This window comes from Dermacentor albipictus, chromosome 7 (genome assembly GCF_038994185.2).
Source record: "Dermacentor albipictus isolate Rhodes 1998 colony chromosome 7, USDA_Dalb.pri_finalv2, whole genome shotgun sequence".
NCBI lineage: Eukaryota > Metazoa > Arthropoda > Arachnida > Ixodida > Ixodidae > Dermacentor > Dermacentor albipictus.
Genome location: NC_091827.1, coordinates 13,346,457 through 13,363,286, shown reverse-complemented (window position 1 = coordinate 13,363,286; position 16,830 = coordinate 13,346,457). Strand labels below are relative to the sequence as shown.

Below are 16,830 nucleotides of genomic sequence, written 5' to 3'. Positions count from 1 at the left end.
CCCCTCCTTCCTTCGCTACTCTCCTCGCTGAAACCTTGGTTTCTTTTTTCTGTCTCGTCTTCTCGCGTGCGGGGATACTCGCAAATTCTCCAGCACGCGCCTTGCCAGCTTCCTCTTTTTACTTATTGCGGAAATTTTGCCGGCTCGAGTCGCATCTACGCATTCGGGGCCGCAGAATTCGGATCTTGCGGAGCCGCGAGTACGAAACCGTCTACGTGCGTCATTTGGTTTTCGCCGTGGGTCGGCACCTTTTCCTCGGGTATAGCGGTTGTCGCGTACGGTTTGTCTCGGCCCCTGCTCATCTCCGCCCATCTCTCGAAAAAACTCCAGTGTTCTTCGCTTTTGCTATCGCGCAAAGCTTTGTGAATTTCTTCATGTGCTCTTGACCGTGAGGTTTTTGCAAGTGAAGGCCATCCAATCCTTTTAGCATATTTGTGCTAGTAAGCCATCTCTGTGACAAGTGGGTGTGGTTAATGCGAAAAGGGCCTAAAAAGTCCGCTCTTCGTTAGTCGTTTGTTTTCAAGCTCTGGAATCATAATTATGTGATCCTTGAAAATGTTTTATCGCTGTTTTGAATCTCACTGTGCGCTACCGCAAGATTGGCAGTGGCGCGAACATACTTTTACTTTTTCCTTGCTTTCCTTGCTCTCCGATTTTACGTCTAGTTTACGTTGCAGTGTCGTATCCTGTTCCCTAGGGCCGCTGTACCGATGTAACGTTGAGCTACGCACGCACCAGAAACTCGACACATTCGAATGGTCCTTTCCGGGCACTCCAACAAAGCTTCAGAGCTCGTTTAACAGCGTGACTAAACTTTATCGGGACAAGCGCAATCCTGTGGTGTTGTGAAAGCCGGAATAACGCAAATGATTTTTTTTTTCCCCGTAAGACAGGCTTATTGTCGCTTTACATGACGATCAAAGCACTCCGCCATCGCTTTGAAACGACCATTCTGGTGTGCCGGTAAAAAGTGCAACTTTTTTTTCTATCCTACGTTTGTGAAACATACTTTTGCGTGTGCGTGTCTGCGTATGTGCGTTACGTTCGAACACGGAAATAAGGCAACACGAGGCGTCACCGTCCCGTGGCTACAGTCGGGCAGAGCTCGGACGCTCGCCGTATCGAACGGCGATTAGATGACCCCGATGGGCTCCGTACAGCCTGACACGGCGGGTGTACCTTCGCAATCCCTCTTCCCAAATAGGATTTGCCGGCTTCCTGTTTTCTGGACCGGCGAACACAGTTTCGCCATGTCGCCCTTGACAGACGGAAGGTCGGCCGGTTGCTACTACTGGTATGTCGTCGCTTTCTCCGCATTTCTTTTTTTCTTAGTCCGACGTCGCGTCAGCTGTTTGCAGGGTTCTCGGTGCGGCTGCGGTGAAGCGATTACACGGCATTCTGCATGTTAGGTTTAGGTAGTCGATAACCGGCGTGTCGCCACGCTATGTAGGTAGTGCTGGAAATAGCGGACGTCTGCGGCGCGTTGCCGTCCGATCACGCGACCGCGTGATCGCCTCGGGCGCATGGATTGCGCGCTCGTCTGAACGCGTGCAGTAGACCGCAAAAGTTTACGGGCCGCGAGATCTGAGCGAAGGTCGGACGCGTCACCAGCCTCGCATCGCAGCCTGGTGCCGAGTGCTCTAAAATTTAAAGCGCGAACAACCACTCACTCTAATGCGTTGTTTGGTCTCCGGATTCCCTTGCATTTGCATCAGCGGCCTATGTGCATTCGTGATTGCTCCATGCTTCGAAGCTGGATTTCGATTTCGTAGTACCGTGCGTGGGTTTATTGGCTCGGGCTTTGATTAGCGGATCCGTTAAATGTGTATCTAACGGCGGGGTAAGCCAGCGGAACAGCCCCCGGCGCGGTTAGCTTGGTGAGCGAGCTGCGGACACTTAGTTCCGCTGTCTCCATCCAATCCCGCGAGTTTACGTTTTCTATTAGCGATTTTACGTATCGCAGGGAGGAAAATCTATCCAAACTCCACAGTTGTATGAAAGGTTTCTCGCGTTATCCTACAGTCGCAAAAGATTTGAGCCGCATTTGCGTACTAAAAAGCAAGCCTCGCACCACTGCTCATAAGCTGGGATTTCGAATGGGGCCGTGTTCACCCTGCTCTAATGGGAAGAAGAGCATAGCCATGATGATCATAAGAGAACTGCCTGCAAGTTTGGGCGCTGGAACGCGGCACCTAATGGCCGGCGTTATGAAATCCCTCGCCTTTGAAACTGCAGTGTGGGAGGAGCATTTCGACGATTCCTAAAAGTTGCTCGCGGCGCTTTCCTGTGTTTCCTTTTGTTCGTTTCTTTTTTCGCGCGACAGCGCCCCCTAACCGCGCGAGCGCGGGGAGCAGTGCAATTTTCCTTCTTTATTTCTTTTTTCTGTGATTATTTCGCGATCGCCCACGTGGAGTCGAAGCCGAGCGAGCGAGACCCGCTGTTCTCTCGGCAAGGCTCCCTCCGGGTCGAACCCCTTCCCGATAACGAGCGAAGTGCTCAAGCGTGGTGGCCCGCCTTCCGCGGACCCATGTTTCGCCCTGGGTATCGATCACTCTCTCCCTCTCCCATTTTCCACTCATGGCTGCGGCAGAAGTTTACTCGAGTAATTCTTGAACGCCCCCGCGGTGACGAACGGTGCGCGTCCTATGTTCCTATGGAGACACGACACACTCTCCTGCAAGAAAGGAAAAGAACAAGGAAGGGGGGTGTGGGAAAGACAGCTGTTGTCTACGTTGTGCTGAGGGCTATTGTGTAATCCGGCTGATGCGCTTTTTTGTGTGTGTGTGTGTGTGTGTGTGTGTGTGTGTGTGTGTGTGTGTGTGTGTGTGTGTGTGTTGCACGTTAAGCTTCTCTCCTCTGGTGTTCCTTTCTACGCCTTTCAGCTTAAGCGCGCGAGCGTGATCTTTTTCGTGTCATTCTCAAGCGCCCCGTCTGCAACAGTTCACGTACCGCCGTCGTGACATCAAGCGAATTTGAACGCTTCTCTTTGACGTCGGTTCAGCTTCCGTCCGCTTGACCGCGTCTTCGTCCCCTCTCGCGTTGAGAATCGTTTCGGAAAGATTCGCTACTCGGAACGCACTGGTGTTCACAACCGGCGTGTAAGCGGCGCTCTTTTGAAACGCGTTACCTCTCTGTTGTATCACGCGTGGCTTTGACGGTTCGGGGTGCTGTCATTTTGCTTCGTCGCGAATACATTTAAGTGATGTGGTCCTGGTCACTATATGTAGCATTAGTATGAGGATACCCGTGTTAGTCGTAACGCCTCGAGCGTGAAACCTTTACCGTAAATTTAGCGCGATCTTGCAAGATCGTCAGTGCTCGCGTTTGTATCAGCACCTACGCGTTTGTATCAGCACCTTTCAGCATTCGGTCTCGTTGGAAGGAATCGCGGCCAGGAGTTAATTAGCGTCATTTATTTTACTAGTGTCATTTATCACTGTCACCGTTACTTATTTGATATGCACACTTTATTTCACCATCTAAAGATAAACCCTTCGTTTCAGGCAATCGCCGACCAGTCCTTACAATTTTGATTGGAGCCGTGTGCCATCTCTCCATTTTTTTTTTCTTTTTAAAGACACTTGAGCCCCACGTTCTTTAAATGACAAAGAGTTCGTGCTTCTCAAGTTCGCCCCTGTCGGGTGATGACTACGACGTCTTAAATGAAAACTGGGCCATACTCGCCTTCTGGTCCTTTTCGCGTTTATGCAAAAAAGTGGTCGCGGAAGCAATGTCGCAGCATTTGTCGTCATTACGGTTGTTGCCTCTAGAACGTCTCTCTTTCTTCTCTTAGGTTAGAGTGCTCTTCAAATTCACTAAAGGAAGCGGGCTCCCAACTCCTTCCCTCTTCCTTCCTGGCTTTCTTTTTTCTTTCTTCTTCCACGCTTGCTTGCCTTATTTTGCTTCTCCCGCAATTTCGCCGCGAAATGCAAATGTCACTGAATTTATCTCGGTGCGGTCTCTTTGTACTTTTATGTCGAGGGCGAGTCTTCAGTGGCTTTTCTGGTTTTTTTTTTTTTTTCGTTCGTTCGTAGTCATTCGTGCTCACGGCGGTCGTCTTGCGAGGGAGGTTCGTGCCTGGCGCGAGTAACTTGTGCTCCTAATCGCGAGATCTTTCCGCTGGTTATGTACGACCGGGTTGTTTCTCCCCATTCTTCCAAAGCATCCCCCCCTCCCGTTCACTTCTTCCGCGCTAGAGTGAATGGGCCCGCAATAGTCCAGGCACACCCAGCCGCCGGCCGACCGACCGACGCCCGTAAAGAACCAAAGCACTGCTGGCTCCGGTTAGGGCACCGTAAAGTTGCCCTACGTTTTCTCGTTCCGCCGGCTCGCTTGCCGGAATGTACAGTTTCGGGAGCGCTGCGCGGCAGTAAACTAAAAGAAAAAAACGCCCTTTCTTTTTTTCTTCGCCCAAGTATGCTGTGTATACACAAGCAAAACCCGCAAGTCCGCAGCGTTACCTGCACTCTACCTGTGTGTGCAGTGGTGGTACGCGCAAGGCGGTCGTTTTCGGTAGCCTAGCGCTCGAGCGACCTAGGCCCCTCCTCCCCTGGGTAACCTCAGAAAGGGTAGTACGCTATTTTGCGAGCTGGGGTTCTCGCGCGTTTCCGCTCGCTAAAAGTGTGCGTCGTGTAGGAAACTACAGTAGCCGTCAACTGTCCAGTCGGACGACGATTGTGCTCAATCGCGAAAAGCTAAATATTGTATTGTAGGCGCCTGCGCGTTAACCTACATGATTGGCTGCCGCGGGTCCGCCGACCCATGTCGGGACCTTCTGGAGCTGTCACATTTTTGCGACTCGTGTTTCTAACCAGGTGACGCCTACCTTAAGCCCCTTTCAACGCTGCACCGTTCTCGCGCGAGTGCGTATTACCGTGGCAGCCTGGCGCAGTTGCTACTCCTGGTGTGTTTGCTTTTCCGCATGCCTGGTGTGCTTGTGGAGGTGCACGCTTTACAGGGGCTGCGCCTCCATGGGGGGAGTAGTGGGATGGGGGGGCGAGGATTCGCAGTTGTGTATGCACCTGTGCTCTCGTGCGCACTAAGTGTTTTTGTGGCGCCGGCAACGGTTGGCTCGAGCACAGCCCGTCCGCTTGTTTGCCTTCGCGTCGTTACTTTGCATTCTCCGCTGGTTTCGATGCATAATGCAGCGTTCCTTTACGGTCGCTCGCGTTGCTGAGCTCCGCTGTGCCGTTATCTATCGCAGTGCCGTTAAATGGAAAAACACATTTGGGTTTTCCTTCTCATTTCTGCGTGCTATCTAAATAATTTTAGTTCGCGGAATCGTGCATAGAATTTTCTTTTTTACTTTCGCGCTGAACTGTTACCCCTAAGCCCCCCTATCCCGCTTTTTTTATTATTTAATGGGCTTTCGTTTTCGTTCCCATGGGTTATCAGCTTAGGGTGGCTGTAAACTGCGCGTCGCGAAAGGCCTTCTCCGCTTGGGTTGGGGACCGTAAATGAGGCTCTTGTGAACTGCTATGAATAACAGATAACGTAGCAGCGTAATGCGCCGCCTTCGTTCTTCCAATTTGGCTTCGTCTACGTTTATTTTATTGTTAAGAATGACGTTTCTCTTTCTTCCTAACCAAAGCGCTATCGAACGCCCATTGTTGGTTATTTGGTCTCGAGGTTTGGCGGAGTGGTAGCCATTCATTTTCCTACTTTATTCGTCATCGGCTCTCCCGACTATTTAAATTGGCTTGCATCGCTAGTTGCCTAAGTCGCGTTAACGCAAGGCGGCGTTCACGGATGCTCATTTTTCTCCCGTCTTGTTTACCGCTGTGTCTTGTCCACGTTCTTTGCGTGCGTTTTGTTGCGACAAAGACCGTGACGACACCGCGTGCTCTTCCTCCAACTCGTGGCCAGCCGCCTCTGTCGGATGGTGGCCAGTTAGGCGACGTCCACATTTGGCACTGGTGTCTTCCGTCTGTTACTCGCCTTTCCTCTGTGCACGCGAGTTTGTGACACCACGATAAAGGGTCGCATTGTCAAAAGATTTGGCATGTGCCAAATACGTCCTGTTTGTAAAGTGACGCCAACTAAGCAGGATACGTGCTAAATAAACACTGTGGTTGGGCAAGGTAAGCCAAGGGTGCCGCGAAGCACTGGCGTGCCACTGAGCGTGAACGAGACGCCTCCAGTTCCAGAGCGAGGCACGTTATAATTCAGGATTAAGTTTTGTAATGGGATTATGGGCGTTGTTTATTTAGTTTAACGCTAGCAAACTCCCATCGCTTACAACTTTAGCCAGCGGTGCGATTAGAGCCCTCGCCTGCCTTGCCGCGCCTCTCGCTCGAACTTTGCTTTTGTGCGTTCGCACTCCGCGCGCGTTCCTCGTGTTTTACGTCCTGTCCCGACCCGGACACGTTGTAAACAGTGCAGGTGCCTTCCGGATGGGCGCCTTTATCGGCGTGATAAATTTGACAGCCGGCGGGGAGACGCCGTGGCGCGCCATCGTGCCCGTTTCGGCGGCAGGCCGAGCCCGCGCTGCGAGCACGCAGCGGGTCGCGCCCGCTGACCCCTTCCTCGGCTACGGCGCAGCAGCTGTGATAAATGGGGCCCCGCCGGGGCTTGCTACGGTCCAGAAGCCTGCTCCTGCAGCGATTTTTTTTTTTGCCTTTCCCTCAGTTCGTCCCCGAGTTTTCCCGCCCCTCGTGCATGTTGGCTGCCTTTTCGCGGGCTTGGAACCATGCGACGTGTCGGAAGCCATGGTCGTATAGTTTTCTAGGGTTCTCGGAGGCTATTTGTTACGTGCAGTCGTCGAGGATCTCGTGTACATAATACTCAATCGCTGTACTGTCCAGCGAGTTCTGTGTCGTCGCCGTGCATGGTCGAGCTTCGTCGAGCGTGGTCGCATAGAAATAAACGTCTGGAAAGGAGGTTCGCTCTTCGAAAACTGGTTGTTTGTGGAACGATGCCAAAACGGCATGGGTCTTCTGACTACGTCTTATGACAACAGTGCTCGGTTGGCACACTCGCTCTTTCTCATCGGCTTTGCTAGCTAGTAAGGCAATTCGCGGCTTTCGAAATGCCTAACCAAACGACATTTATTCGAGGCAACATCTTACGTACGTAAAAGAACGAAAAGGAAATGTCAGCGAACTTAATCTGCACCGAAAGCGTACTTTTCAGAGTGTACCCTATGGGGAGCTTGTCTTTCGCACCCTATGTAACCCTTCGTGGCCCTCCCCCGCCACCATTGCCGTTTTTACGTCACCCTTGGGGCATCTTTGAGCGAGTCAACCGGAAACTCATTTCCCGAGGGATTACGCTGGGCGAAAAGAGCAGCATTGTTTCGGGACTGCCGAATCCAGCTCTGTAAGTTGGGTTAGTTCGAGCTGACGCAGTCGTCGTGTATTCACCCCCACCCCACCCGTCTTTCGCGAGTTCGTTGTGGCTCCAGCGCTGCTTTCGGATCGGTGAACCCGAACGCGCAGTGGAGTCTGCGAATGGCTCCGCCTGACGCCTCCCCAGCGATCTCCCTCTTCCGGACCACCAGTCTGGTCTCGAAGAGCGAGTAGCGTAACCCTTACACCCATCCTCTCCCTCCCGCCCCCGCTTTTTTACGTGCTTTTCCCCTGTTTTTGTTTTACATAACTCTTTCAAAGTCTCGTACCGTGGGGCGATCCTGCTTCTTGCGACTGCGTGGAAAATCTCCGGGATACTTGCACTGGGCCAGCCTGCGCTCGGCTGAATGATTTGTGTTGGCAGAAAGATCCTTTCTTTCTTTCTTTCTTTCTTTCTTTCTTTCTTTCTTTCTTTCTTTCTTTCTTTTCAGTGAAGCCCATATACTGTTCTTTCTGAAGCGCTCCGATCTTCTCCAAGCCGTCTTCCGCCCCGGCTGCTGCTGCTACTGGGGCAAATTGATGGCGACGTCCATTCGTCTTCGCTTTCGTGCTGCTCACGGCATATCGTGTTTTCCCTTGTTTCGTCCTGCGACCTCTCCTTCCCGATCGCAGGACGCTGTCGTTTTCGCGGCTGATCGTTTTTTTTTTTTTTTCACTCTCTCGCTTATTTGTTCCTTCAGGTCCCGCCTTCGAGCCCCCTTCTTCGTCGTCGCTGTCGCCATTAAACCGAGAGCGTACGTCCCATTTTTTCGTTAATTCTATTTTTCCTCGCCGTTCTTCGGCATTGCATTAGTTGCGAACTGTCGCATCTGCGGGTGACAAATGCGGCCTCGTCCGCGTCTCAACAAAGGCGACGTCTATGGGCGAACGCTGCTCCCTCCCGAACCCGCAGTGGGAGATGACGCTTTGCGTGTCTGGGTCGTGGCTGGCATTCGAGAGTGTTTGTTGGTCTGTAAGCATGCTACCGTTTACGTTTACACTGTCATCGTTGTCGCTGACGGCAATAGCAGGGCTGGTGGCGACATCTTGTGGCTACTTCTCCACCCACAACACGCGAGAAACTGCTTTGTCACGTGCTCGTTCTCATCAAAGAAAACGTAAACGGGGACTGCGTGTTACCTGTTAATTCGCGGGCGCGTCTGCACGTCTCTAGAATGTTGTTGATCACTACAAGCTCGCATCCTCGATGGTCAAACACAGCGCCGCAGGAAAGCGCCACAAACACGGCCGCTTAGCGCTAAAACATCATTGGCAAACCGGTTATTCGTTCACGGACAGACAAAACCTCAGTTAAATTCGGCGGTAATTTGTGCGCATGTGTGCACTCGTGTTGTGTTGTCGTTGTAACAGTGGCTAAGCCGCGCCTTGATAACGGCCTGTCACAGTTGGCATTGCCGCAGGAAAAGCTTAACCATGGTCATTCCTTTGAACATGTTGGCGGTCTGCATGAAAGTATCTCTGTACATTTACTAGGGTGGTTTCACTATCGCGACAACTGAAGGGCGTACGAGGCAGGCGTATGCGTAGGGCAATGACTGAGCTTATTGGGCATCGTGTGCGCTGTGCATTGGTCTTGGCATGGACGCCAAAGTAGACAGCTGGTGTTTGAAGTGCCCGCTGTATTTCCTCGGGAGTGTATCGACGATAAAGAAGTTATACATTGAATTTTGATGATGAAACGAAAGACTAAACCGAGTCGGCTTTGGGAACTTGTTCTGAATATAAATGGCTGACATCCAAACTGCCGTCATACGAACGTTACGGAGTTATACTAAGGTACCGGCACTGCCATTTGAAGAGCGAAATTTGAGAATCCTCTCTGCGCCAAATCAGCACTATTCGATTGAGATGGCTCTTCAAATTCGCGTCTTTCTAAATTTTTTTTCTTGATGCGTACGATTGAAACAGTACCTGTATCTAGTCTTTTAGGTAGAGCACTTTCGCGAACGTGGTGCAGCGGGAATAAAACTGGCCATTGTGCTCGTCGCCCGATATATATCTTCCGGGGAAATCGGAGCACCTTCGCTCTGAAGTCATCGCCGACGGCGCGTAACCGTCGAGCGCGCATACTGTGCTCACTGTCGCGATATGTCAGCCCGTTTCCGTCCCCGAGGCGTTCTATTTTGTTGCCGTCGCGTCGATGCTTCGCGTCGCCTGTACCGTTCCTCTGCGCCGCGAGCCAATCTGGCTGCCCAGGCGGGCGGAAGAGGCTGCGCGGAATCGATTAGCTGCCTCTCCACCTCCCCTTTTTTTTCTTTTTTTTTGGGGGGGGGGGGAGGGGGGAGCGGGGCGGATAGGGGCTGTCATTAACCGAGGCCCCTTCACGATGAGGAGCGCAGGAATGGCAACGGTACGGGCGACCGACGGGGTGCGCTCGTATTACCGGCAAGCAGGTAGCTCGCGTTGCGTCCCTTCCTCCGCTTTGGTCACGCCTCGCGTTCTTCTACCCCTTTTAGTTATTACTGCAACGGGTGCACTTCGCACCGTTGCTTTCGGTTTGTTTCGCGTCCCAGCGTCCCTGCAGAATCGTTCGGGAACGCGTTCCCAAACGGTCGCTTCCCGACATAAGAGGAGGAAAAAGACTTAGGAGGACACGTAACGTAACAGTTTTGAAGCCCATGTCATGATAATTGCGAAGTAAAGGCTCGTGGGAAATAAGCCTTCGCCAGGTGCCAGATGATCGCTAATTTCTAGTTGTCTAGCGCTCGGAGATTATTAAGGGAAGTAGAGCTGTAGTGCCCAGTCTAGTAGAGCGGATCGTAACGAGGGCGCCGCTACAAGCGACCACGAACCAAACAGTGCGCTGAGACGCTGAGTTGCTGTCGCGCGTTATTCGTTCGTTCGGGCATAGTGTAATGGTATAGTTTGGGATTTCGCCTACATCGACAAATTATCGTCGATGTTTTCTGCACATTTTTTCCCCTCTTTTTTAACGGTTTCCTTTTAGATCTGGAGCATGAGGGTGGGGTTAGGCCATACAGAAGGGGCCTGCTGTACCAAAATCTCAGTTAAGAAAATCGGCAGCTCCTGTCGGAAATGCGTCCGACAAAATCAGTTTCGCGAGGACGATGCCGACGGGAAGACTGCCCCGCAGACGGAAGTTTCTTACGTCGCGTCCGCATTTTTGTGCATCGCCAAAGAGCGGTCCGTCTCTGCCAAGCCTCGGTGCCCATTGAAATGCTCTGGTGGAATCGCACTACGGAGCGTATTCAAGCTGTGCCCTCGCTCTGCAAGACCAGTCGGTCCCTCTTGTTGCTCGTCAAGTGCACTGTGTGTTGCCGCATTCCCAGTGCGGGGACACTTGCACGACATCGCGCGGGTCGTCTTGGAATATCGTTTTACAGCATCCGCTGCGCTTCCGGTGTTGAAGTGGCGATAAGCGGATTGTCAGAGCGTCATGTTTTTTTTTTGTCGTGCTACTCCCTCGGCGGGTGCTAATGCACGTCCGAACTTTATGGCAGGCGATAGCGCGGGTGCAAAGTTGCGGCGCCAATAAAACGAGGGCACACATCACTGCGCATTCGTTTACCAGCGCACATCGCTCCTTCGTCTTATCCCGTCTTCCAAAGCTGGTTTTCTGCGTTGTAGGATACGAGTTGCCTTTGTAGTTTAACGCCGGGCCGAGAGGCCGGAACCGGGGCTTCGTTTCAACATAGCTTCGTTTCAACGTAAAACCGATGACGTCGGGTCTTGTCGGCTCTGCTTCCCGGGTCGAAATCCGGCGTTCTGCTTTGTGCGAGCGCTAGCGTGTCGGGCCAAGCGGGTGTCGAGTCGAGTTTAGTCAAACCCTCGGGGGTGAGGGCGGGGGGAGGGGGGCGCTGGAAGGGGGAGGAGGTGGTTATTGAATTGTATAATCTTCTACGTTAGACGTCCGGGAACGCGGTCGGGTAGGCCTGGGGTCGGCTCGGCTTCTAACTCGAGCCGAGCGCAACCAGTGGGAGGCCGTGTACTTCACAACAACAGGTCTAAAGGACCATCATCGGACAAGCGAGATGACGTGCGGAGGCCAGTGCGGGCGGCCCTTGTCTAGTGGCTCCTCCACCCATTGAGCGTATTATTCATCAATAAAGTTATCCTTCTTCTTACCTCGCCTAGTTCATGTAAACGAACCTACCAAGTCCGCGGTACCACGTACAACTTTAAATGTATTTGGGTAGCGTCACGTCCTCTGCAATCACGGTGTACCCAATCTGTATGCACGAATTGGTTAGTCCAGCAGTGTCAATGGAAAAAAAAAAAAATAGCGCGGACATCAAGCCGCCGGTCAAATTGAAACCACTCACTTACGTAAGGCCGGAATGTTATGCACACGGCCACCTTACGAAAGCAGTGCCACGTTTGATAGGTCGCATGGCGTGCCACGTGCTCCGTCAGGAATGGCAAGATTTCTCTTTCCTTCCGGTAATACGTGCGGCCAATAATAAAGGAGTGTTCTTTCTGCCAGCTTTTCGGTTCTCCAACAAAAAAAAAAGTAAATAAATGGCACGTGGCTGACTTAACTACCGATATAATTGCGCTGTAACTACGAGGACTCGCTAGAAAGCGCATGAAACATCGTCTTACAGCACTGTTCTCAACGCAGTTTGCAGCACGTTAGAGTGAAATTATTTTGCTCTTACACGTTTCTTCGTTGTCCATTGTAATGCGGGACTTCAAGGGATTTAAAACGCACTGTCTAAAAGCAAGTCGGTAACTCTTTTCATCCCCCTTTTCGCGCTAACCGGATTTGGCTTACGCGCGAAGGACGCAGTAGACGACGCTCAGCGCGATGGTAATGTTGTTTATAGAGGAAATGATACGGCCATTATTCAACGAAGGCAAAAATAGAAAAGGTCGAGAGATTGTCTGAAAGGGGTTTTAATAAACGCGCAAAATCGCGCTCCCTTGTAGCCTTAAGTCGTTATGCGCTGCAGTTCAGCAGAGCGTTCCACGTTTTTAGTCCAGGCCTGCAATTTTAATCACTTCGCCAGTCGGAGGAACGGGCACTGTTACGAGCACACTCCTCGAGACTGGCGGACGGAAAGTACGTCGGGTCGGCATAAATCAGCTCCGGGGGGGGGGAGGGGGAAAGCCCGGGAATATGCTTAAGCACACTCTAGAATCCTCGCCCCGCTGGGCTGCGAGTATATGAGAGCGCAATTCCTTTCCGTGTGAAACACGCCTTGGAAGGAAAAGAACCGCTCCTTTGATTAAATTTCCGACCCCCCTCCCCCAATACCCGCCTCTGTTTTTTGCGTGCTTTTGATTGAGTCCGTTCCGCGCGCGGCCTATTATCGCCGCACCGGATTTGCATATTTGCGAAACTGTCCAATATTCCCCCACTTCCGTTCCTTCTTCTTTGTTTCGCTTACAAAGAGTTCTCAAAAAGGGGAACTGCAGCAGCCTCGGCCCCCACCCTATCGCAAGGGCTAATTCGATTACCTCGGCACGGGAGAACCCCTCTTTGTTTCGAATTCCGCGCAAACCGTGCAGTCACGTTCGCTGCAGGTGTTTCTTCGTCGGAAGCCCGTTCTCTTTCTTGCCGTAACCTTCGTTGTTTCCTTTCTCGCAATGTAATACATGTCTCCCGTATGTTGTTAGTAGCAGCGTTTGTGTGTGTGTCCTTTTTGGTGTTTTTTATTTATTTATTTCGCTCTCCCCTTCTAGTCGCACGTGCGCAGCGTGCAGATTAAATTCGATCGTTGCCGACGAGCTCCCATCATCGCTGGCGGCTAGGCTACCGCTGTTCCGACTGTGATGAGGTGCGCCACAACGGCGAAGCCCCAATGCGTGCACGTCGCAGCGTTTCCCGTAACGCAATCGCGCGTTATCGCCGGGTATCTCGTTGCAGCGGCGAGGCCTCGGCGGCGTAGCCGTTCCCGCGTTTCCCGCTCCGTTGTGACTCGCCGCACGTCGTGCGTGCTGGCTGCCCGCGCGCCGTCTCCGTTGCCCCCAGATCAGCGGCGCGGCGAGTCTCAGTGACCTTAGACCGCGCGGTTTCACGGGTACGCGACGCTGTTATCAGAGTTTTCGATACGGGTGTTACCCGTGCGCTCGGCTATTGCCGGGTGTTTCGGTGCGCCGAACGAAATTGGAAGACCGGGAAAAAACGGGCCCGAACCAGGGCTACCGGATACGAGGAGCAACGAATTTCGTAACGTCTGAAAAATCTTGTAATCGAAGAAAAGCATACAAGTTTCTGCGAGGGTTTTAAGTGTGCATTCGTTCGATTCTTTCTTTTTCTTTCATATTTCCCTACGCGATTACATTTTACGGAACCATTGCATTGACCTCGGTCGCTGAAGACGTTCACTTCGAGTTTTGTTTCCAAAACCAGGAAAAAAAAAAAGAACCCTACCTTCTCTACGTCGTACATAGGTGGCGTCCAAGCGTACATTTCGAGCGCAGACGCGCCCCATCGCCTAATTATTTTGTAATTAGTGTCGTTCGATCGTTTTCAAACCGTGGGGCGTGTACCCGTCTATCCTGGCTGCGCGAATGGCGCGGCGGGTCCTGTTCGCGGTGCGGAGGTCCTGCCGACCATGTGCGGTGCGTTTCCTATCTGCTGCCCACAGCGGGCGGGTCCTGTGGACGCAGAGACTCTAAAACGCAGCTGTCCTCGCGCGCGTTGCAAGAACTGCCGCATATACAGTGCTATATAGTGTGCTGCCACTGTGTAGAAGCGATTCGTATCGCCTTCTGCGATCGATTCGCCGCCCCTCCCACGCGATCGCCTAAACGTGTTTCGCAGCGCGCTTCGTGCTTTGTTCGTGTTTTTGTGGGAGGAGGGAGGGGGTGGGTGGTAGTGCCGGAGGTGTAGTGTGCATCCGAGAAGTGCATGATCGGGGGCCTCTCCTTTTGCTACTCTAGATAACGAGAAAATGCGCAAAAGCAAGGAGGATACTTCCATTTTCGAATTGCGAGAGGAATGGATGGAGAGCGGCGTTATGTATGTGGCAGTGCTGTTCGTTCTCCGGCTGCAACTCGTCCATATTTTTTACGCGTGTCATTCCAAAGGGTACTTTTTTACATGCCTATTTATGGATACGACTGCCGGTAGCCGACTAGCCGGCGTATATAGCCGATGTGCGTATATTTTTACCGGTTTCTTCGTAGGCGAGTTTGTACTTCTCTCCCCGGGAGTTTGGGGCGTCCCCAGTTGGTCATAATTCATTTCCTTGCGTGCCAGTTCCTCTCGGCGCTTGCGGTTCTGCGCGCTGTTTGTCATTCGTTTTGCGCCTCTCTTCAAAAACTCAATAGCTCCAGCGTGCGAGAACGATTCAACTCGGCGTCACATCCGCTAGTCGGCGAAGATCCTTCTGGGCGGTGCGTAGTAATTCATCTGCGGCGAATTGCGCAAACGCGTTTCTTGCTTTGTGCCCAGTGTTGCGGGAAGGACTGTAGTTCAAGAAAATCCTCTGTTGGTTCTTGAAAGATTCAAGGAGAAAAAAGAAAGATACAGAAGTGCCGTTTCATTGTTTCGAATCATTGAATACAAACAAGGTCTTCGTGCTGTAGTGTTCTTTTTCCCGCGTCTCACTATTATGCAGACAGTTCGATGTATTGATTTGAAGCGGCATGCATCTCTCACATTTTCATCAGCCGTGCGCATCGTCAGCGTAGATTGAAAACTTGCTACGGTTTTGGAGGGCCCTTGCACGCCCGCTTCTGGTTTCAGTCAGTGTCGAGCTGTGCCTTTAACTTTGTACACGTCGATTGAGATAGAAGAACATTCCGTGTTCTGCGCATAAAAGGTCTGGTGTATAAATTTACGCACATCTGAGCGCGCCGTAAAATTGTCACTGTATTTCCCCTCGGCAACCTACGGACCATTCGTAGAGTAGAACTCTATACAGCGTTCCACGGTGCTGCATTTGTGCAAGCTTTTATGTAAAGATACGTGTGCGATGCTCTCCGACACATACGTTCGCGTGGAGGAGGGTGAAGACGTTGATCGCAAACTTCCAAGCGCACGTCGGTGGTGAAATCGGAGTAGCGAAAGGAGCCGATATTCTTAGGAGCGTGGGACAAACTAAAAAGGAAAAAAAAAAACAAGAGAAACTGATAGTCTGATTCACCGACGCCAAAAGCAGCTCGCCGTGCCATTCGCCGGCTTCGAATGAGCTCACTTTCCCTTAGTAGCATTTATCACTGTCGCGTGTGACGCCACGTCTACCAAGACTTCGCCACCATTGTGCGCGCGCGATGTGTGTGCCTCCAAGGTGACCTTTTCATTTCGTGCGCATTGGCCTCGTGTGTGTGTGTGCGCGCGCGCGCGCGCGCGCGCGCGCGTGTGTGTGTGTGTGTGTGTGTGTGTGTGTGTGTGTGTGTGTGTGTGTGTGTGTGTGTGTGTGTGTGTGTGTTTGTCTGTGTGTCCTCGAGTTTGTTTGTTGTGGTTGTTTTGCGTGCCCGACGAAGCGCGTACTGTCAGTTTGCGCCTTGACTCTGAGCGTTTCAAAAAAAGGTTCGACGGCGTCGAGGCGGCGGTGCGTGCCAAGAAGTCCCTGAACGGGGCCGACATCTATTCCGGATGCTGCACCCTCAAGATCGAGTACGCCAAGGTGAGTTGCCTTTCCCGTTCCGCGATGGCGGCGGCTACGTCCAGGCCCCGTACAGTTGCGTGCACCGCTTACCTTAGCTGCGGCGGGCCAGTCCGGTGAAGGCGAGGTGCGCCGGCACGCAAGCTCGACGCGTTGTCCTGTAACTTACTCTCCAGGCTATCGATTCGCGCTCCTTTCGTTTCTTTCTTTTCTTTTTTGGCGTCGTTATTCCTACTTCAGCACAGTTTCGATTACTCTACAGCGTGAACTTATCTATCTATCTATCTATCTATCTATCTATCTATCTATCTCCTTCCTTCCTTCCTTCCTTCCTTCCTTCCTTCCTTCCTTCCTTCCTTCCTTCCTTCCTTCCTTCCTTCCTTCCTTTAAAATTCCCTACATGGCAGCCAAATGTAGTTACAAGGGGAACGGTTAGCATTTGCCTAGTAGGAGTGAACGAAGATATAGTCAACAGAAAAGCAATCATGAACAAACCGAAGTAATCTGTGAGACATTACGTACAATAAATCAGATGAGAAATGACAAAAGTTGCCTTAGGCAGTAATGTTTGCTAAAACATTGTGAAGCTGACGACGGCTGACAATGGCTGCTGCAGGTAAGTGGTTCCATTCACGCGATGTTCTACGAATTGAAGAATACAAATAATATTTAGTTTCGCGAAACGGAATCCCAACTTCGTGACACTGGTTAGTCCCAGCCGAGATGTGTGAGGGGAACAGAATGGTCCAGTGGAAAATTCTATTTGCAGGAAAGCCGGCTTTCCGGCGACGCAAACGATATTGTGACATTTAGGCCACACATACATTAATCTCGTATGGTCATAAAAGTTTAGGGGGATTTCGAAACGTGTGCCACGTGAATTAGTATTATTTTTATGATTATTATTTAACTCGACATGGCCAGTTTAAAATGTGGTGGCTGACAGTCATTATCGCGATTACTGT

General features: G+C 51.7%; 1 protein-coding gene across 9 annotated transcripts in view; it reads left to right on the top strand.

Annotated features, from left to right (window-relative positions):
• Positions 1-16,830, top strand: part of sm (heterogeneous nuclear ribonucleoprotein L) — a 168,375-nt gene that overhangs the window by 90,842 nt on the left and 60,703 nt on the right. For all 9 annotated transcript variants that reach the window (XM_070521651.1, XM_070521643.1, XM_070521648.1 and 6 more), the window contains one exon: positions 15,790-15,886. In XM_070521651.1, coding sequence (XP_070377752.1) covers positions 15,790-15,886 — 97 coding nt within the window. The remainder of the gene's footprint in view (positions 1-15,789; positions 15,887-16,830) is intronic.